The sequence below is a fragment of the Lepus europaeus genome, chromosome 10 (assembly GCF_033115175.1).
Source record: "Lepus europaeus isolate LE1 chromosome 10, mLepTim1.pri, whole genome shotgun sequence".
NCBI classification, from domain to species: Eukaryota; Metazoa; Chordata; class Mammalia; order Lagomorpha; family Leporidae; genus Lepus; species Lepus europaeus.
The window spans coordinates 81,233,662-81,255,724 of NC_084836.1; the positions used below are offsets into that span (position 1 = coordinate 81,233,662).

The following is a 22,063-nucleotide window of genomic DNA, read 5'->3' on the forward strand; positions in this document are numbered from 1 at the left end:
GGGGCCACGGGGTGGGGGTGGGGGTGGGAGGATGGGGTGGGGGTGCGGGCTCCTTTGGCCTTGCTTTACAGCGAGTCAGCTCTCCCCACGATGGGACAGTACCCTTTCCACACCCGCTTCTTCTGGGGTGGCAGCTGCCAGCCGAGGATTCCAGCCTCTGCAAGTTCCCCTTTAATGGGCAGGGCCAGCAGCTGGGCCTGGGGAGGGGGTGTGTTACACAATCTGCCTGGGGTTCTACACATTCAGCATTAAAACTCCAAAAGGCGGGAAACTCTACGTAGGGGTCCCATCAGCAAATTAAAAAAAAAAAAAAAAAAAAAAGATGGCAAATGTCAATGTCAAGGGCAGGTTCAGCCCTTTATCTTCGGGTTTGCTGCTCCATCCTCCCCAAATTCTCCAGCCTTGCTGTGGTGTAGTGGGCTAAGTCTCCATCTGCGATGCTGGCATTCCATATGGACACCGGTTCTAGTCCCAGCTGCTCCTCTTCTGATCCAGCTCTCTGCTATGGCCTGGGAAAGCAGCGGGAGATGGCCCAAGTACTTGGGCCCCTGTTACCCACATGGGAGACCCAGAAGAAGCTCCTGGCTCCTGGCTTTGGATGGGCGCAGCTCTGGCCATTATGGCCATAGTGGAATGAACCAGCAGACAGAAGGCCTTTCTCTCTGTTTCTCCCTCTCTGTAACTCTACCTCTCAAATAAATAAAATCTTTAAAAAAGAAAGATTAAAAACAATCCTCCAGCCTCCTTTCTAGGTTCTTTGGAGCGCTGTGGACTGGCTTATCACAGTCACACTGCCTGTGTGTCTCCCCTTACAGGTGGGCTTTGGTCTTCCACGTAAATTGAGGGAAGGTAGCAAGGTGGTAAGTGTGTGTGTTATTTCCATGTGGAATACATAATATTGTCTCTCTGTCACTCTGCCTTTCAAGTAAATAAAGGAATCTTTCAAAGAAAAAAATCGCAAACTTTGGGTACAGTGAGCTGTTGTGAACCCATCTGAAGACTGAGGCCCTCAAATCTGAAGGGAATTTCCCCTTTCACCTGGGAAGAAAAGGTTTTGTGAATGTGAAACCGCCATGGATATCCCCGGTCCACTGGGATGGTTCAGCTGAGGGGGTTCAACATCTGGGTCCATTGTTAACCGCTGTTCAGCGGAACCCAGGGGGTTCAGGGATTGGCAGCCGAGGGGGCAGGAAGGCAGCAGGGGTGATCAGCTACCAGGCAAGGATCCACAAGGGATGTGGTCAGAAGGGCGGGGCGGAGATTGGACAATGAGGGAGGAAGTGAGGCAGAGGTCACTCCAGCTACCTGTGTGCCTCTCAACAGTAAGAGTCGTGCCCGGGAGATGGCCTTGAGTCTCCAGTTCTTGTCCCAGATGCTTCTGTGATATTAGGACTTTGACACTTCTGCTAACCCAAGCTCATGGACGAGAGCAACCAGAGGGGTGTGGGGGCCACCCAGGCACCCAGCCCGGCCTCTTGCAGACTCGGAAGATGTGAGCTTGGAAAAGAAGACCCCCAGGAAGTGTGGTTCAAGGACCTCCTGGACCTGCACACTGGTTCTTGCCATGGAGATGGCGGGGGTGGGGGGGCAGTATTTTTGACCCAGGAGTGTTTGACATAGCAATGCAGCCTCAGCTAACCCAGCTGCTCCATGAAGTCACTTGCATACAGACCCAGGGCACCCACTTACTCAGTCCCAGCTGGGCTAGCTCTTCAAGTTGAGCCTCAGTCTTGGCCGTGGCAATGGCATAAGGCAACTTCAAGGTGAACGGCAGGACGTCCCTGATGTTCCAGAAAAGGAGAGAACGTTGTCACGGACATGGTCTGGTTTCCGTCTCTGGCATTCACCCCAGGGACGTCTTAGCTTGCACTGCTTCCAACGTCCTGAATAAATGCCGCATTGTACCTAGCTGTAACTTCTCTGTTGATGGGACGCCACACTTCCTGTTCTCGTCTGTAGCGTCATGGTGTCAGTGTCTCCAGCGAGAAGGAAAGCTGTGCACTGAGCAGCAGAGCTGCTGACTACGGTGGAAGACCGATCATGCACATAAAAAAAATAAAAATAACCACCATGTTCGTACGACTCTGTGAGATGCCCATCTCAGAGTCCGGGCCTCAGCGCTCCGGGCAGCAATGCGTAACCCTAACTGGAGCTCTGTAAACTCTCAGGATGGCTTTCCAAGCAGCACCTGCTTGCTTTCACTGGCGACATCTTCCAGTTAGAGCCCCTATTGTCCTTTGTGTGCTGGAGAGAAAACCTGCCCCTGTGTTTTACAAAGGTGGAGCTGCTCCCGTGAAGCACCCTCCTCGCACAGGGTGGGAGGTGGTCTTGTTATATAGCATTTCTGCTCCAGGAGGTCTCGGTGGGTCTGGATGCTGCATTTCTGCCACCTGATGGCCCCCAGGGCCACACTTTGAATTGCAAAGCCAGACTAAGGCACCACCTGTCAACAACCCTACCAGGCAAACAATATGGCGTCCTGTGCAGCCCCAGGCACTGGAGGGACAACAGGCCTAACCAGGAGTTGGGCTGACTCCAGGATCCTGCCACAGCTAGGCTACAGAGTCACCCTTTGTTTTCTCTGAAAGGACAAAAGCAGGTGTGATACACATTTGCTCATTTTCTTAAACACTGGGTTAGTCCCAAGCCGCACGCCTGGGTGAATTCGCCAGCAGGCTAAGCACAACACCTTGCCTGATACAGGGAGAAAGAGGTTTTTGAATAAATCAATGAGCGAATAGTCCCTAACCTTGGCGACTTACCCAAATGAGAGTTAATTTTTTTTCCCCATGGAGGTATTGGTCTTACAAAGACCAAATGATTGTTTTTATTCATTCATTCAACAAATATTTATGATTATCTATGGTGTGCCAGATGTTGTTCTAAAGGCTGGCAAAAGGGGCCAACGCTGTGGCATAGTGGGTAAGGACTCCACCTGCAACACAGGCATCCCATATGAGCACAGGTTCAAGTCCTAGCTGCTCCACTTCTGGTCCAGTTCCTTGTTAATGCACCTGGGGAAGCAGTGGAAGATGGCCCAAGTGCTTGGGCCCCTGTTACCCACAGGATGGGCCCAGCTCTGGCCTTTGTGGCCATTTGGGCCATCTCTAACTGACTTTCAAATAAATGAATATTTTTTTAAAGGCTGGCAACAGACAAAAGTTTTCACCTGCACAGTCGCAAACACACAACTTATAAGGTAGGGGGCGCATGCTATGGATAAAAATAAAGCACAAAGGGAAAATAAAGAGGATTCTAGTGTGAGAGCTGCCTGGACAAGGTTTTGTGAACAGGTAAGCATTTAATTGAAAACCTAAAAGTGAGCAAAGGGAATCAGGAATAAGTACCTTCCAGGCAGTGAGAGCAGCAGGTGCAAAGACCCTGGGGTGACAGAGGGTCTAATACGCATGAGAGACAGTGAGAAGGCTGCTGTGGCTGGGGTTAGTGAGAGACAACACTTGGAGCTCCTGCCTGGATTCTGTCATCCTAAGATGTCCTGAGAATTCCCACAGAAGAGGATAACTACACCAAATGACCTGCTGTTTACAGTAAGAGGAGGCGACATCTCTCAATGACCAGATTACATCTGGATGACTGAGGAATTTTGGAACCCCGGGGAGCTGCTGACAATGAATAACAAAGTAGTAAAGTCAAGGAAAAGAACAAACAGGATGATGTGGTACCAGATAGTGCAAAGCCAGTTCCACCAAGCTGCTCATGTGGTATAGTCAGGAGACTGTTGTCTTCAAGGTGCCAAGCCCACAACATCACCTCCTGCATCCGTGAGACCCTTCGGCCCTACATGTTAGCAGCACCTGCCTCTGCCTGTCCACCAGTATCGCCTTGAGAGGAAGCAGGTGGAGCTACAGGGGAGGTCAGTGTTTCTAACACCCTGGCAGGTGCAGGGGCCCTGATAATAATCAAAAAGGAAGACTAACGGGAACCCAAACTTTTGTAACACCTAAGTATTCTGCAAGTATATGTTTGCATGGTTGGCTCAACTTAGTTGAAATCTACATTCTTCAGGCAGTTCGTTGGTGGGGAAGGGAAGTCACATACAACAAAACCAGCCTCTGTTGAAGTTTCAGCCTTGCTCAATGCCGTACCTGCAGCTTCAGCATCACCTGACCAGTGCGAGTTTTTCTTAATGACATATGACAGGAAGCTACACCTGTCATTTGTTAATGGATGGTTCAAGGCTTTCATTTACCAGAAAATTAAGTGTTGTGAGTGCTATCTCCCTGTGCCAGCCAGGGTGCATTGCAACATCTATATATACACACACACACACACACTCACAGAGGGACAGTTTTGTCTTTCTTATGCCCTGCTAAAGCACAGGGCTCCAGTTCCAAAGGTTTCACCCCCTTGCAGAGAGAAATGTTTCACCTGACAGTTTCAATGCACATACAGCCTGGATTTACTTTTCAAAATCATGTCCCATACGTTGCATTTCTGGAAGGGAGGAGACTAGCACTGAATAATTATTACTGCACTGCCCCATGCACACAACCCCAGGGGTTGGGGGAGCTGTGGTGTTCCCTGCTGTGTGGATCAGGCACAGATGGCCACACAGATAGGCAGGTCCCCGGCACAGCCTCCCGGAGCTCGGGGAGGTGAGGTGGGGGTTGGGACCCAGGTGTGTGGGAGCTCAGGGTCTGTGCAGCTGCATTGTACAGTGGGAAACCCACGCACAGGCTCTGGTATCACAGCCGGCCCTGGGCCAAATCTCGTATCTGCTACTGATGGATTGAGTACATGTGGGCCAGTTCCTCCCTCTATCCCAGCCTCAGTGCCTTCCTGGTCCTGGTTTACAGGGTTGCCATGATGATGAGCAACCGCTGTGTGCAGGGAGGTAGAAGACCCTACCACCGCTGTCTTCCTCTATGTCCTCCGCACTCACGGTGCGGTCCGAGGACCAGCAGCCTCAGCCTGCCTACTGGGAGCTTGCTGCAAATGCGGAGTCTCGGGGTGCTAGGTCCCCAGAATGGAATTCTGTATTAAACAAGATCCCAAGGGGTCCTGGCAGTTCTCTTTCTCTCTCTCCCTCTCCTACGCTGATGACCCCAAGCCGACACACAGCTGCCAGGCGTTGGTGGTCAAGGTTCACAGTCGTGACTGTACTTTTCAACCAGCCTTCCTACTGCGGCAAATTCTGTGCTTGCTGAACCAAGAATCCCCTAGTTGAGTGCACCCTGGACACTTGCCATGTGATCACCCAGTCCCTTCCTTGGTTTCCATAGGCTGAGGTACTGAAAGATTTCACAAATATCGGGGTGCGACTGCGTCAACTACAGAGCCCCAAGAACACAGGTGAGCAGCATTCATTGAGAAACATCAGGTGCCTTTACCTGCTGAAAAAAGCAAAGTGGGCAAAGCCATCTCTGGCCTCCCTCACTGCAAAATGGCAATGCGGGGATTTCTAAGGGCTTGTACGTTGGCATCGTGCTTCGCCTCACCCTCTGACAGCCCTGGGTGGAAGATTTCCACACTTTTATAAACACAGAGATGGCTAGCTGTCTTATGCTGCTTCCAAATATTGTTCTGTGGGGGTGCCGGATCTGACCCAACCACAGCACAACGACCAATGAGCAAACATCAGCCGACCTCACCTCCGGCTGACATGTTAGCATGGAACATACCCCTGTGACCCGGTTAGCTGCACACAAGATCAGGTGTGGCTCCCTTGAGCATACGGGCCAGAGGACGCCGGCGGCTGGAGGCTGTAGTCTGGACCACTCAGGTCTCTTGGGGTACCTGGAGGGACCCCGCCCAAGCCACACATGCAGGTGGCACCCCCTTGGGAAGTCCTCCCCAGTGCACGGGCCCCATTCCAGCGGAGCTAAAGCTCTCCTTTGCTTCCTGCTGGTGGGCAGTGCTGGACAGCCTGGAGGCAGCCTGGTGTGTGTGCTGCACAGCCTGGAGGCAGCCTGAAGCCCTCCCAAAGGCCAGGTGATCTATGCTCTCTCTGGGCCCTGGCCAACAGGTGTGGTGAACATCTAACCAAGCCTTGGAGAAGTAAGCTAATCCTAATTAGAATACAATTTGGCAAGTCTGAGTTATAAGCATCAGCCCAAGCGTGAGCCAGGCTGCGAGAAGCGATTCATGTGGTCTCACGTTTCCCTGTGTCAGCAGCCACAATGGTGACCAGATTTTTAAAAAGGAGGCCCGATTGAGCTTTGTCTGCCCCAAACCGCTGCAGAGAAGGCCCCTCATTTCTTAATCCCGGAGAGCACACTCGACTGGGAAAACCGCTACGGCCAGGAGGAAAAGAAAAACAACAGCAAAGGAGAGAAGCCTTCTACATCTCCCTCCCTCCCTCCCTCCTGACACTGGCTAACCTGACCTGGGGCTTGGCTAGGAAAGGGACAGGAGTAACCCAGCCTGCCGGTCCTGTTCGTCTTCAGTGCCGGATCTCTGCGTTCCACGTTTGAAGGATGAGTTCCATTTGGTGGAGAGTTTTCAGAAACACTGTTAGGGACTTTTAAAGGTTCATGGCTTGTATCATCCATCCCGGGGGTGTGTGTGTGTGTGTTTCCTAGCTCAGGGTACTCTTGCTCTCATCCTGGTCATGAGAATTTACATCTGGAGGAGTCACGGGGAACCTGTGATTTAAATGGCTGCCCCTTCCACTGACCTCCCAGGGTGGGGCAGCTGCCCAGATCCCTCCTCCCCGCTTTCAGGAAGCAACCTCAGGCTGAAGACCTCGCACCCGCCACGCCGGTCCCCACGATCCCTGCGATCCCGGAGATGAAGAGGCCTTACCTGCTGATGCAGTAGAAGGCAATGAGCCGGAATAAATCTGCAAAACTGATTCCTGAGCCTTCCAGGGAAAAGGCTGGAAAAGAGAGATTTTGGAAACCAGCTGAGTGCCCGGAGTGCGACTTGGGAAAGGAAGTGTCCTCTGCCGCTTATCAGAACCAGCTGTGAGGAGGAGGAGGAGGAGGAAGAGGAGGAGGAAGAGGAGGGGGAGGGGGAGGGGATGCATGACAGCCAGGAGCCAGCGGTAAACAGTCCCAGGGCCCGGGAGCTCACCCCTGACTCACACGCGGCACATGCTCCAGCACTTGGTAAACACACCAGCACAGACTCCTCTTGCACAACTATTTGTTTACTATGTATGCATTTATTTTATTTTATTTTTTTAAGTTCAGAGCCCAAAATTGGGGCAGGGGCAACGGGCCAGTCTGGCTGGAGTGATGAGCACATGACAGGGCCTGGGCAAGAACCGTGGCTGGCCACTAGCCTTGACCTTGACCTCAGATGCTCTTAGGACATGAGTCTCCTGGGTCACACACTTTTTTTTAATGAGCCCCTTCCCCATGCCCTGCTCTGGTAAAGGCACAGAAAGCCCCCATAAACCAGCTTCTGGTTCAGTTCCCATCAGAAAGACTCTAAACCCATTCACATGGAGTATCCCCTCCTCCCTCCCGAGGCCGACCCCATGCACAAGTTTCCTAACAGAGCAGGTGCACCTGGCAAGATGGCCTCCATTCCATGTGCCTTCCAAACGGTGAAGCAGTCAGGGCTGACTTCAAATAGTCACCTGTTTGCCACCACCCCTGTGTCACCTTGGCCAAAATGCCACTCAGTCATTCCTCCAAAACCAATGCATTTTCTTCCCTTCTCAAATAATCCATACCCTTATTTATTTTGCCTGTTCTGCATTATTTTGCTTATTTAGTATTTCCATGGTACCCAAATCCTTGTCTCTATACATATGGCAAACTTCAAAAGGTTCATGGGCAATGGAATGAAAAGCATGAGTTGAGGCGGTCACTGTGGTGTACTGGGTTAAGCCACTGCTTGCCCAGCATCCTGTATTAGAGCCCCTAGTTCTAGTCCCCACTGCGCTGCTTCTGATTCAGCTTCCTGCTGACGTGCCTGGGAGAGCAGAGGATGATGGCTCAAGCACTTGGGCCCCTGACACACCCATGGGAGACCTGGATGGAGTTCCAGGCTCCCAGCTTCAGTCTCATCCTGCCCCACTGTTACAGCCATTTGGGAAGTGAACCAGAAGATGGAAGACACCTCTCTTTCTCTCTCTCTATCTTTCTTACTCTGCCTTTCAAATAAATAAAATGTTTGAAAAACTGCATGTTTAGGTAGGTATTTGGCACAGCAGCTAAGTCACTGCTTAGGGTGTCTACACTCCATATCTGAGAGTCTGGTTCCAGTCCTGTCTGCTCTGCTTCTGATCCAGCTTCCTGTTCACGAGCCTCCTAGGAGGCAGCAGCGGACGGCTCAAGTGCCTGGGCTCCTGACACCCACGTGGGAGACCTGGCTGGCGTTCAGGACTTCTGGCTTCAGCCTGGCCCAGCCCTGGGTGTTGCAGGCTTTTGGGGAGTGAACCAGTGGATGAAAGATCTCTCTCTATTGATTTCTCTGTCTCTCTGCCTTTCAAATAAAGTGAAGATAAATCAATAATTTTTTTTTTAAATGTGAGCTTATTCTTGTGCCAAAAATGTTTTGGAGCAAAAGTTGTGTGTTTTTTTTTTTTTTTTAATCACAGTACATGGAAAATGCACACTATGAAAAAAGTGTACATGAAACATGAATTTCAAAATATCTTGATACCAAAATGAACTCATAACTTTAATTCCCTTTTCTCAGGAACTTTTATTTTTAAAAGATTTATTTATTTATTTGAAAGGCAGAGGCAGAGGCAGAAGCAGAGAGGTCTTCCATCCACTTCCATCCACTGGTTCACTCCCCAAATGGCCACAATGGCCACAGCTGAGCCAACTCAAAGCCAGGAGCCAGGAGCTTCTTCCAGGTCTCCCACATGGGTGCAGGGACCTAAGGATTTGGGCCATCTTCTACTGCTTTCCCAGGCCATTAGCAGGAGCTAGATTGGAAATGGAGCAGCTGGGACTCGAGCCAGTGCCCATATGATATTCTGGCATTGCAGGCAGCAGCTTTACTCACTACACCACAGCGCTGGCTGCTTCCAAGGAACTTATAAAGTTACCCCATGCATGTGCAAATACACAGGAATGATACCCACTCACATGCACTACAACATTGTGTTAGATGGGAGGGAGCTGACTTGGGGTAGGCTAACTTCTCTAAGCCTCAGTTTTCTCATCTATAAATTGGACTACAATAGCCCTTTCTCTGTCTTCCACAAGAGTAGCAGTGGGATTTGAAATTTTTAAAAATGAAACCATCTGGGGCCTGCGCTGTGACACAGTGGGTTAAAGGCCTGGCCTGTGACATCAGCATCCCATATGGGCGCTGGTTCAAGTCCCAGCTGCTCCACTTCTGACTCAGCTCCCTGCTCGTGCACTTAGGAAAACAGCAGAAGATGTCCCAAGCCCTTGGGCCCCTGCACCCTTGTGGGAGACCCAGAAGAAGCTCCAGGCTCCTGGCTTTGGATTGGCTCAGCTGCGGGCATTGCAGCCATTTGTGGAGTGAACAAGTGGATGGAAGATTCTCTCTTTCTCTGTTTCTACCTCTCTCTGTGACTCTTTCAAATAAATTTTTAAAAAACTCTTTAAAAAATGAAATCATTAAAAGGAAAATACTGTACACAAATAGGAGGTAGTATTTATTATCAAACCACACTGTTTGGAAGTTACGAAAAAACACCTGCTTTTATAGCAAGCCCTTCTTCTACCCTAATGGGTGGGTGGGAAGGGGCCCTCACAGGCTTGAGGTGACTCATTAAGAGCTTTGCTGCAATCAGCTTGTCCCACCATGGAAAGCCACCTGGAGGGGCTTAGGGACGTGATGGAGGTCTTGACATCATAGTGTCCCTCCTGCAACAGGGACCTCAATGAGCAGCCAGGAAGCTTTCACAAACACTGGCTGTGAAAAGGAGGCGGCTTCCAGGCCAACTCATGGCCATCAACTAGGGTCTTAGATGGGATTTAAAAGCCAGTTAAGCAGGGGGTAGGGAACACCTAGTCTGCAGGCCACAGAAGGCCTGCAAGAATCCTCCGGTCTGGTCCTGCCAAGGCCACGGCAGGTGGGACTTGAAATTCAGCAAATCTTTAGCAGGCTGATGTGTAAGTGGATCATTTTGATGGCCTGTGAATGATGTCTTAAATATCCCAGGGGCCATCGACAGGGGGTGGTATTGCGATTCGCTGGGTTCAGCTGTCGCTTGGGGCGCACACATCCTGCATCAGAGTGCCAGTGCGAGTCCCAGCTCTTCTGCTTCCGATCCAGCTTCCTGCTAATGTACCCTGGGAGGCAGCAGCTTGGCGGCTCACAAACTTGGGTTCCTGCTACCCACAAAGGAGACCCAGATGCAGTTCCAGGCTCCTGACTTGGGCCTGGCCCAACCCTGGCTGGTGTGGGCATTTGAGGAGTGAATCAATGGATGGAGGGTCTCCCTTTCTCTCTGTCACTCTGCCTTTCAAGTCAGAAAATAAATAAATAAATAAATATATATAGTATATATTTTAAAAAGTTACCTATCTTTTCCTGACTATTAGACTTTCAAAGGACAACTGAGAATCACTTCATTAACTCATTTAATCTAAATTCCTTTTCATTAGAACGGTGGGTCTGAAACGCAGAGCTGGTTACCTCCGCATGTGTTTGCTTTTTTTTAATTAAATATTTATTTATTTATTTATTTGAAAGTCAGAATTACACAGAGAGAGAAGGAGAAGCAGAGAGAGAGAGAGGTCTTCCATCCGCTGGTTCACTCCCCAATTGGCTGCAACAGCTGGAGCTGCGCCGATCCAAAGCCAGGAGCCAAGAGCTTCTTCTGCATCCCCCAGGTGGGTTCAGGGGCCCAAGGACTTGGGCCATCTGCCACTGCTTTCCCAGGCCACAGCAGAGAGCTGGATTGGAAGTGGCGTAGCCGGGACTCAAACCAGCGCTCATATGGGATGCCAACACTGCAGGCGGCAGCTTTACCCACTAGGCCACAGCGCAGGTCCCCGTGCATGTATTTCCATGACCTGCCAGGTCCTATTTCTTGGGGCCCTTCCAGTAGGAAATGTCTTCCCAGTGTGACCCTGCGGATTTGCACTTGAACCTGAGGCCAATCACACAGAGGCCGGCAGGCTCGACTTCTGCCAGGAATGTATCCCACACCCTCAGCTAAAGGTCATGTGGCTCAGGGCCGAGGATAATCTCACCTCTGCCTATCCACTGACCTTTAGTGCCCTTCAAGCACCTGTGGTTTTTTTCACCTTGCAGGAACTGTGATGTGGGGAGGAGGGAATCCTGGCTCAGCTCTGCTTCACAACCCTCCTTCTCAGTCTTGGCCTCTGGGATCTGAACGGACGCCTCCTGGGCAGGCAGAGCCATCTCCCGCCCCGTTCTCAGGGGCTGGCAGCACATCAGAACTGGCTGTCCCCTTTTCCATTGAAAATGGGGCTGGGCTGGAGCTGTGGCATACTGAGCTAAGCCTCCACTGCAGCGCTCGCATCCTTACGGGTGCTGGTTTGAGCCTCGGCTGCCCCTCTTCTAATCCAGCTCTCTGCTAATGGCCTGGGAAAGCAGCAGAAGATGGCCCAAGTCCTTGAGCCCCTGCACCTGCATGGGAAGCTCCTGGCTTCAGCCTGACACAGCTCTGGCCATTGCAGCCATTTGGGGAGTGAACCAGTGATGCGAAGATCTCTCTCTCTCTCTGTAACTGTGCCTTTCAAATAAATCAATCCATCTTGAATAAAAGCAAATGGGACCTCCTGACACTCACATCTCCAATGAGCAATGAACCCACAGCAGCAGACAAGGGACAGCAAGAAGAAAATTCACGCCCAGCTCTCCCTTCAAGCTTCAGCAGTTATTTTTCCAAAGGGCCGCGCCCAGCCTCTGATGAGCTGTGTTTCACGGCAGACGGCACAGTGACTGCCTGGCAGGAGCACGCCTGCTCAGGGTGATTCACGCCCGACGATGTGCAGGCACACGCTTCAGCATTAGATCCTCGACAAGGTTCTGTGGCTGCTGCCTTCCCTGAAACCCAGGACCTAGATCCACACCCCACTGAGCCCTGCAGGGGACCACCAGGGCCCTGCATCTGCCATGCAGCAAGCTACACGTTTTATACACAAGCTGTTTGATGGACCTGTACCAACTCAGAGGTTACCACCACCCCATCATACAGATGAGAAAACTGAGGCTGCTCAGGTAGGAACCCATGCCATGGCTTAGACCTCTGCCTGTGAGTCTCAAAGCCTGGGTTTCTTTCACTTCCATTCCATCAGGAGACCTGAGCTCCTCCCATCCATCAACCTGGGCCTAACCAGGCAATGCCCACTTACTGTACGTGCTTTCCTTTATGGCGAACTCCTTGAAGGGAGCTCCGAATTCGCAGGGCAGGCGGAGGGAAAGGACTTTCTTCTGCATCTTGGTGGATTTGCGGACCAGGAAGATCTAGTGGAGGGAAGAGAACGTCAAGCTTAGGAAACATCTGGAAGGCTGGAATCTGAGTAGGCCATTTCCCTCCCACCTGGTGCCCAAGAATAAAACTCATGTTGCATGGCTCAATCAGGATTCTACTGCCAGAGAAAGGAGATGCTAGGCAAGCGTCCCAGGCACCTTTGTTTGTTAGCTGGCTTCAGAAGCATGCTACTTTCCCTTTGCTAGAAGCTTCTCCAGGGGGCTGAGAACCGCCCATGGCCTGCATGGGCATGGTCAGCCTGCTGACTGTCTCACTGCTGGAATTCCACACATTCTAGCCTGTGTCTCACATGGGCATCCTGGATGGTGAGAAGTGAATTCTAGACACAGGTGCTACGGCATGACCCACAGGTGGGGAAGGTGGAGGTCACTGATGCGGCTCTTAGGTTTATTTAAAACAGGAATTTGAATTTGCTGCCAATAGTACACAGGCAGAAGCGGTTTCGTTTTTTTGTTTGTTTGTTTGTTTGTTTCATAGTAAGACATGAATTTCTTTCTATCATTTGTATCAACATGGTTCCCTCTGGAGGACATCATGCTGAGTGAAGTAAGCTGGACATGAAAACAACAATACTGCAAGTTCTCTCTCAGATGTGGGAGCTAAAACTAAAAAAGAAAAAACAATTAAAAAAAAGAAAGAAATGACTTCATATATCAGTTTTGCTGCAAATATAGTGTTTTGTCAAATTTTGCTGAAAATCTTTGTCAAGCAAATTGTTAAGAATGATATACTGGGGGCAGGTGAGGGGGATGGTGCTGTGGCACAGGTTAGGCATCTGCCTGCAGTGCTGGCATTCCATATGGGCGCCGGTTCGAGTCCTGGCTACTCCACTTCTGATCCAGCTCTCCACTATGGCCTGGGAAAGCAGTAGAAGATGGACCAAGTCCTTGGGCCCCTGTACCCATGTGGGAGACCTGGAAGAAGCTCCTGGTTTCAGAACAGTCCAGCTCCAGCCATTGTGGCCATTTGGTGAGTGAACCAATGGATGGAAGACCTCTCCCTCTGTCTCTCTCTGTAACTCTACCTCTCAAATAAATAAAAATGAATCTTAAAAAAATTTTTTTAAGGGGCTCAAAGACTTGGGCAATTTTTTACTGCTTTCCCAGGCCATGGCAGAGCACTGGATGTGAAGTGGAGCAGCCGGGACTTGAACCAGTGCCCATATGGGATGCCGGCACTGCAGGTGGCAGCTTTTACCTGCTACGCCATAGTGCAGGCCCCTATAAAGCAAATTAAAAATGTTATCTTGGGGTCAGCATTGTGGCATAGCAGGTAAAGCCACTGCTAGTGACACCATCATCTCATATGGGTGCTGGTTTGAGTCCTGGCTTCACCACTTCCAACCAGCTCCCTTGCTAATGCACTTGGGAAAGCAATGGAAGATGACCCAAGGCCTTGGGCCCTGCACCTCTGTGGGAGACTGGGAAGAAGCTTCTGGCTCCTGGCTTTGGTCTGGCCCAGCCCCGGCCCAGCCAGCCACTGGGGAGTGAACCAGCTGATGGAGGACCTCTTTCTCTGTCTCTCTCTGTAACTCTGCCTCTCAAATAAATACATCTTAAAAATTTTTTTCTTAAAAAACGTAAACATTCAATGGAAACAAAAACTCCATGGATTTCCAGGTTTTCTGGGGGCGATGAGATGATACAGCAACAGCAGACACCATGGCAACCATCCCCTGGAGCTCACAAATGGCTGTTCCACTTGGCAGGTGCATAGGTGTCCTCCGAGGCACACCTCCGTCAGCCCCAAGGCTATCTGCGCACTCCCGATCTGCTTTCTATCCAACAGTCCCCTCCAGATCCTGATCTTGTCTTCAGGCAGGTGCCTCAAACCAGCCCCCTGCCAGTGCCAGTGCTGCTCGCAGGACTCTGCTCTGCCTCCATCCCAGCAGACGTGAGTCTGCCAGCCACGCACTACTGTGCAGGCTGTGCACTGCCCAACGGCAGGAGGCAGCGCCGATCTAGTCGACAGAGTGAGTGGCACTCCTGGTGTCTCCAGTGTGGGGGAACAGACTGAGCCCTGGCTCTCTTGTGTGGCATGTGCTCCTTCTCCAAGGTTCCTATCCTGTCCTGTTGCTTTATCGACTTCTCTTTCCTCTACATTTGTAAGCCTTTCTTTCCCCTCCCCTGCCTTTCTAGAGCTTTCCATTTTTCTACCCAGTCTTTGCTTCTTCCCTCATGTCTAGTGAACAGCTCCTAAAATAGGAAGTGTGGGGCTGGTGTAGGAATTGCGTGTCTGGTGAAGAATGAGATAGGTGGACCTTTGAGCTCTCTTTTCTACCAGAACCCAGGGACTTGAGCCAATAGCAACTTTTTCTGGGGGGTGGGGCTGGGGGTCGATGTCTCTGGGACACCCTAAAACTGCACCAGATGTTTCCTACATAGGATCCCCATGAGCAGGAGGCCACAGCACTGCTGAGAGGCAGCCTGTGGTCAGAGCAGGGGCAGAACGGTTCCCCTGTGCAGTGGGGATCTCCCGGTGCCTTGGAGGATGCAACTCTGGGCCTCACTTCCTCAGGGACCGCAGCCTTACACCAGGGGTCGGCCAAGTCTGGCCTGCACACCAAATCCACTCTGCTCAAGAGTCCAGTCCCATGGAAACACAGCCACGTTCATGCATCTGTACATACTCCATGGCTGCTTTCTGAGTGGGTGTGACAGAGACCATATGACCTGCCGGGCCTAAAACACTGACACGCAGGCTCTGTTCAGAAACACGTGTGGACCCCTGTCCTAGGCTGTCCAAAGGCCCTCTTCACTAGGGCCAAAGGGCCAGGCTTCCCAGTCCTCTTTCTTCACCCCTTTCACCCGCTTTTCCTTCTGGTCATCATCACACTTCTCTTGGTCCATGGCGTTCCCTGTCCTTGCCCTGTGCCTCAGCCTGGCTGACCTCGCCAGGTGGACTCTGTCCAAGGATCAGGTAGGTTGATGGAGTGAACGCAAGGTAGGTTTCAGTAGGAAGGGACATGGTCCTAGCCCAGGACAGGGAGCCACGCAGGGAGGGGAACTGTTGCCTAGCAACATGGCAACTTCCTTCTGCAGAATTTCTGGCAGAAATGCAAGAGCAAACAACTCCACTGGCACAGATGGGGCCACACAGAAGGGGGCTCCTGATCCTACAGACCAGCAACTCTAGCAACGATCCTGCGTGCTGGCTCAGAAATTCTCTGCAGCAGTGATCCAACACGGCGCCCATCATCCTGACCACTGAACAACAGAGTTCTTTCTTAGTCCCGCCTGTCTCTGGTTTTGAGAGACTAAGAAATAAAGAAAGATTCACTTGTAAGTAAAAAAGTGAAAACAGCCAGGCTGTGGCTGATAGGAAACTCAAAAATTCAGTTTTACTTCCAACTGTTATGACACTACTCAACTAGCTACTGATAGAGTTTCCTCTTTGTCTTCCCATTTATTTCTCAGTTTCTATATCTGTTGTTTTAACTCTTATTTTACCTGGGGTTTGTTGTATTTTTCATTTGTTTGGAAGCAGACATTGTATACAAGTGCTGTCAATAGCATGTTCTGTAACAATGGAAATGTTGCCGGCGCGTGGCTCAATAGGCTAATCCTCTGCCTTGTGGTGCTGGCACACCGGGTTCTAGTCCCGGTCGGGGCACCAGATTCTGTCCTGGTTGCCCCTCTTCCAGCCAGCTCTCTGCTGTGGCCAGGGAGTGCAGTGGAGGATGCCCCAAGTGCTTGGGCCCTGTACCCCCATGGGAGACCAGGAGAAGCACCTGGCTCCAGGCTTCGGATCAGCGTGGTGCGCTGGCCACAGTGTGCCGGCCGCGGCAGCCATTGGAGGGTGAACCAACAGCAAAGGAAGACCTTTCTCTCTGTCTCTCTCTCTCACTGTCCACTCTGCCTGTCAAAAAATAAAAAAATAAAATAAAAATAAAAATAAAAAAACAATGGAAATGTTCCACTTTCTGAGTGATCCAATATAGTGGCTAATGAGCACAAAAAATGAGAGTCGTGCAATTGAGGAACTGAATGTCTCATTGACTTCAATGGACATAAATTTAAATAGCCACATGTTGCATGAGGCTACCGTATTGGACATACCTAAAATAGTACCATATAGGCTATGCCAATCACTGAATGATTTTTTTTAAGGAGCTTCTGTAAGAAGCATTGATGTGACAGTGGTCTTGGACAGACATAGGTGAAGAGAACCAACTCAGACTGTTAACGTGTGGAAAGTCACTGAGGAAGGTCAAGCAAAAAAGATGACAGCAGCAGCCAAGATACGTCATGGGCACAGAACTTTTGAAGGTTGGGTCTTGTGTTGGATGAGTGGGTTCTGGAACATTCCAGGCCCGGAATGAAAAGAGAGCAAGGAGGCAATCGAGGACCCCCAAATCAGGCCAGGCCCAGGGCCCCCAGCCAGGGGTCCTCCCTATGACCCAGATGACCCCGGCTCCCTGCCTCCCAGGATAAGAGAGTAGATGAAGACAGAAAGTTTCTGGGAGCCGCCTCTGTATGTTTCCTGCATTGCAATCCAGATCCACATGAGGAGCCATGCTCCCTACAAGCTAGGAAAAAACTTTCTGGAACTAACACCAAGTGTTTCTCTCCCAGGCAGCAGCAGTAGCTCTGCCTGCCTCACTCCGTCTCCCGAGGTTCTGAGTCTTACCCCCGGAGGCTGGGACTGCAGGACGCCTGCCGCCTCCTCCTCACTCAGACTCAGCTGCAACCAGATGGGGTGGGTGTGGAGAAGCCGGTCGAGGATGCTGAGCCTGTTGGAGAGGCTGTCATAGCCAGAGTCCCGGGGACAGGTCTTCATGGCCTTTTCCTCGGGGTAGCCATCATCCTTGTGTCTTACCATGCTAGGAGAAAGAATGACAGGGGTCAAATGCGGTCCTTCCCTAAACAGGACAGCACCCCTAACAAGCTCATGGGCCATCAGGGGTGGGGAATGTCCGGCCTGCACAAAAATCACTTGGCCTTGGCCTGCCGAGGCAACCTCAGCAGGGACTAGAAATTCAGTAAATCAGGGGCCAGCATTGTGGTGCAGTGGGTTAAGCGGCTCCCCGTGACACCATCTGCCCATTGACTGCCTGTTCAAGTTCCAGCTGCTCCACTTCTGATCCAGCTATCCTGCTAATGTGCCTGGAAAAGCAGCGGAAGATAACCTGAGAGCTGGGGCTCCTGTCATCCAATGTGGGAGACCTGGCTGGAGTTCCAGGCTCCTGGCTTTGGCTGGGCTCAGCACCAGCTGTTGCAGACATTTGGGGAATGAACCAGTAGCTGGAAGATTTGTCTGTCTCTGTTTCTATCTCTCCTTTTCTCTAGGTTACTCTGTCTTTCAAATAATCAAATAAACTTTTAGAAAAACAAAGCAAAAAAAAAAAAAAAAACCCCTCAGAAATGCAATCAATGTACAGAAGGCTAATTTTCAAGTTGATAATTTTGCATGACCCATGAAAGATACAAATATCCCAGTGGCCCTTGGTAGACAAAAGGTTCCCCATCCCTGGGAGGCCTACACAGATAGGCGCCCTCTAGTGATCACTGCCTGAGCTATTTTCCCCTCTGGACTGCAGACACGTTGGAGGCAGACATGTTGATTTCGTTTTGTATCCCAAATATTAAAGAGAGTAATTTATATTCCACAGACTAGACCTCCTATTTCTCACATTATTTTCAAAAGAGCCTAAGCATCCTAAATTCGGTTTGTCTTCTGGGATAAAGAGTTTGATTTTAAGGACAGAACTCAAAACGCTGAGTTCCATAAATGGCAGCTAAGACGTCCTCACGCTCAACAGCGTCTACCGCCAAGGGTATGATATACTCATGCACGCACGTTCATTTTCTAGCAAATGATTGGGTTTTATCTCTTTTCACAAATCTATGCATTTCTATTAACTAGTAGTATTTATAATATAACCTTACAGTGGAATGGGACTGCACTACTCATAATTTCATATCAACATAAGAGCCGGGGCTCGCGCTATGGTACAGTGGGTAATGCCGCTGACTGCAGTGCCACTATCCCATATGGCACCAGTTCGAGACCTGCCTCTCCACTTCTGATCCAACTCTCTGCTATGGCTTGGGAAAGCAGTGGAAGATGGCCCAAGTGCTTGGGCCCCTGCACCTAAGTGGGAGACTTGGAAGAAGCTCCTGGCTTCAGATTGAGACAGCTCTGACCATTGTGGCCAACTAGGGAGTGGACCAGCAGATAGAAGACCCCTCTCTCTCTCTCTGCCTCTCCTTCTCTCTCTATGTAACTCTGACTTTCAGATAAATAAATAAATCTTTTAAAAAACAACAACAAAACAAAGAAGAGTCAACAAGTATAAATCACCCAAAACCTCTATCAAGCGACAAGTAGATAAACAAGATGTGGTGCATGTACACAGTGGACTACTATGTAGCCATCAAAGGGATGAAGGCCTGATTCATGCCACAACCCGATCTACCTTGGAAACATTATGCTGAGTGAGAGAAGGTAGACAGACACAAAGGCCACCTATGAAGTCCATGGAAAATGGAATTAAAAGATCATTTTGGTGCAAAAAAATTTCAAAATCTAGGCATAATTTCATGTGAAAGGTATGATCCATGAACTTTTTGAAAATCTCTTACATTGTACGATTACACATACATGAAATGTGTAGCAGAGCTGAATGCCTAGAGACAGAAGGCTAAGAGAATGGGGCAATGGGAATGTTCCGGTATTAGACAACAGTGATCACTGGACAGGTCTATGAATAACTAAAAACCCCTGGACGGACCATACACTTCCAAGGGGGCAAATTTTAAGGGATGTGAATTATATCTTAACAAATCATAATGATCGCTTTGGTGCCCAGGAGAGATCAATTAGCATGTGATGTGTTTAATCCCCATCATAGAAGTGAGAAGACAGAGGCCCAAGAAGTTATCCAACTATCTAGAGTTACAAATAGCTGGGAGATGGCCGAACTAGAACTTGAAAAGAAGTCTGGTGTTCATCCCCGTTTGTGGGCAGCAGATCAGGAACTCAGGACCCCATCCAGGTGGTGTCTACTATGCCCCGGACCCTTTACAACATCCTCTCACTTACCCCTCACCACAGCCTGAACTGTGGGGACCCACCTAGGTACGATGGTCCCTGTTTTATTATTATTTCAAAGAACTTGGATTTTCAGAACAGTTGAGTGTCTTGCTCCAGGCCTTGGCCAACTTCAATCCATGAATGTTTGGCTCTGGGGTCCCTCTCCCTGTCCCACGCTCAGAACTGACCAGGCTCCATCTGCACGGCCCTGGAGCAGCCATCAGGAACACTAGAGTTCACTTTCATGTCCCAGGGGTGAATTCAGTGTGGGATGCACATGACCGTCAAACATCAAAGCCCAAAGAAACCCAAGCATGTGGCCCAGCTAAAGCCTTCCACACTGAGCAGGATGGATGATGAAACCGAAGATCCACTGAGAACAGTTAGAGTAAAACAAGACGCGATACTTCTTTGTGGATAGATGAGACTGCCGACAGAAGAAGCCGTCACACATCCATCATTTCGGGGGGTCTTACTGCGCAGACCCAACCACCACACCCACAATGACAGCACAGGCGCTGGCCAAGAGGCTCCATGCTAACCAACCCCACACCCATGCTTCCGATCATTTATTTTTCAAGACTTATCTTTTATTTCCCGTCAAACATGTGCAAGTTTCCCTTTACCTCTGTTACATATTTCCAGGTAGGAGAATAATTTGCACCCCCAAGGGGTAGCCTCTCCTGTAAATAGCATTTCCGGTATCTCTGTATTCCCCAGGAGAGAATATCTGTGGCTAAAAGGACAAACTCTTCAAAAGAAACCTGCTGTTAACCTTCCTTTTCCATAAGGTAGAAGAGCCAACCACGACGGGAGACTCTCAACCCTGGCTGCCCTTAAGAAATCACCCAGCGAACTTGAAAACCTTTCAATGGCTGGAGTGCACTCCAGATCAAATAAATGAGACACTTTGGGTGGGACAGAGGCGTCAGAATTGTTTAAGTCCTCCATTGACAACCAGTGCTTCGGAGAGCCCGAGTGAGAGTCCCCTGGGGCTCTGAAGCCATGGATTCCTGGTTTCAGCCCCAAAGGTCCCCATTCTGTAGGTGTGGGGTGGGCCACAGATGGTCAATCTCTGGGTGACACAGACGCTGCCTGTCCAGGCCACAGGTGGAGGAGCACCTGCTGAAAACCTAGACACAAGACACACACACTAACTCTCAGCCAATTCTGCACTTTGTCTTGTCTCTATAGAAATCTAAGGAGCAGGGTAGACAACACACCAGGGAAAGAAACCGTGGAGCTGCCTCAGGTTGGCCGTAGTTCACCGAGATCAAGTTCATGGGTCTCCAACACAACCATTGCAATGCTCATGTGTGCACAGAGAATAAATAAATGGATGCTTTCTTCTTCCTTAGAAGGGTGCACCCGGTGACTCAGCTGTTTCTAGAAGCGAAAAACCCTTTGTTGTGACAAGTGACCTCACCCTAAAACGCGAGGGCCCAGCAGGATGGGTAGGATTCACGGAACCTTGTAAAGGTGCAAGTCTGGATGAGACCTTGTCTTGGCAGATGACTAAGCCAGAGAACGCCTTGATTCAGCCCCAGTGTGAGGTTCACAGCGTGTTATTCCAGGGGCTTTCATCAGGGACAGCCGCAGGGGAGGACCAAGGACTCTGAATGTGCAGTGCATGCTTTGGGGGCCCCACCCAGAGCCTCTTTATCAGACCAGGCACCCAGGCCCTGGGCTGCCATGAGTGGCAGCCACCCACGTTCCCCCTGGACCTGCCAGGGGATGCTACACCCACCGCCTGGAGCAGACTCTGGAGTAACGACACACTGACGCGATGGCTCTAGGGGATGTCCGTGCTCCTGAGCTCAGGCAGAGCCACCACTCGGCCTTGCCTTCTCTCTGTCCCCTGCTCACAGGCTGACCCTCAGAGCCTCCTTCTAGAAACCCCTGGCCCCCCCAAGTCCCTGTGTCAGGCTCTACCTTGCAGGCAACTCTACCGAAGACAGAACCTGATGAGATGAAGGGAGAGCAGTGATTTCTAACATAGATGTCTGCATGCAAATAAGAGGCGGCAAAGAATGAGCAGCAGTAGTTGTAAAAGGGGCCAAGTGCCCTGAAATAATCTGGGAGATGTGGATAATGGCTTGGTGACCGGGAGATGGCCCAGAGCCAGCCTCGGGGCTGAAAGCTTGGGTTCCTTCTCCTAGCTTCTTGAGCCTTGTCTTTCTGATCTGAAAATGGTAAATAATAATACCATCCCCCACTCCTCCACCTCTCCACCCCCACCCCCATCCCCCACCCTGCCAATCCAGGCCGTCATTAATAAAAGCAGGAAACCCAAGAGCGGATGCTAAAACCAGAAAGTGAAAGACTATCAGGAAACAGGATATTCCGTCTTAAAATACGACTCCACAGATCACTTAGTGACTTGTAAAAACAAAAAAGGGGGCCTTTCAAATAAACAAATACATGAATTAAAAAAGAAGGAACCTCGACAATGGAGAAACTCGGCAGCTACCTTATAAAGTATCTGCGTGATCTACGTTAGCCACTGATGAGACACCCTGACATCATGTGTCTCCACTAGGAAGCTCTGAGAGGGGTGCGTTGTCACCCAGGGAATCTCTCCTGCCCCCAAATGTTTATTTAATCTGAATCCACCCAGTGGGAAGCAATCAGACAAATCCAAACTCAGACCCTGGCTTGAACTCT

At 50.3% G+C, this 22,063-nt stretch overlaps 1 protein-coding gene across 8 annotated transcripts in view; it reads right to left on the reverse strand.

Annotated features, from left to right (window-relative positions):
• The window catches only part of RIN2 (Ras and Rab interactor 2), a 238,679-nt gene that overhangs the window by 30,088 nt on the left and 186,528 nt on the right, over window positions 1-22,063 (reverse strand). For all 8 annotated transcript variants that reach the window (XM_062203799.1, XM_062203803.1, XM_062203800.1 and 5 more), the window contains 4 exons: window positions 16,994-17,186; window positions 12,225-12,336; window positions 6,766-6,838; window positions 1,690-1,781 (listed from right to left, as the gene is read on the reverse strand). In XM_062203799.1, the coding sequence (XP_062059783.1) occupies window positions 1,690-1,781; window positions 6,766-6,838; window positions 12,225-12,336; window positions 16,994-17,186 (470 nt within the window). The remainder of the gene's footprint in view (window positions 1-1,689; window positions 1,782-6,765; window positions 6,839-12,224; window positions 12,337-16,993; window positions 17,187-22,063) is intronic.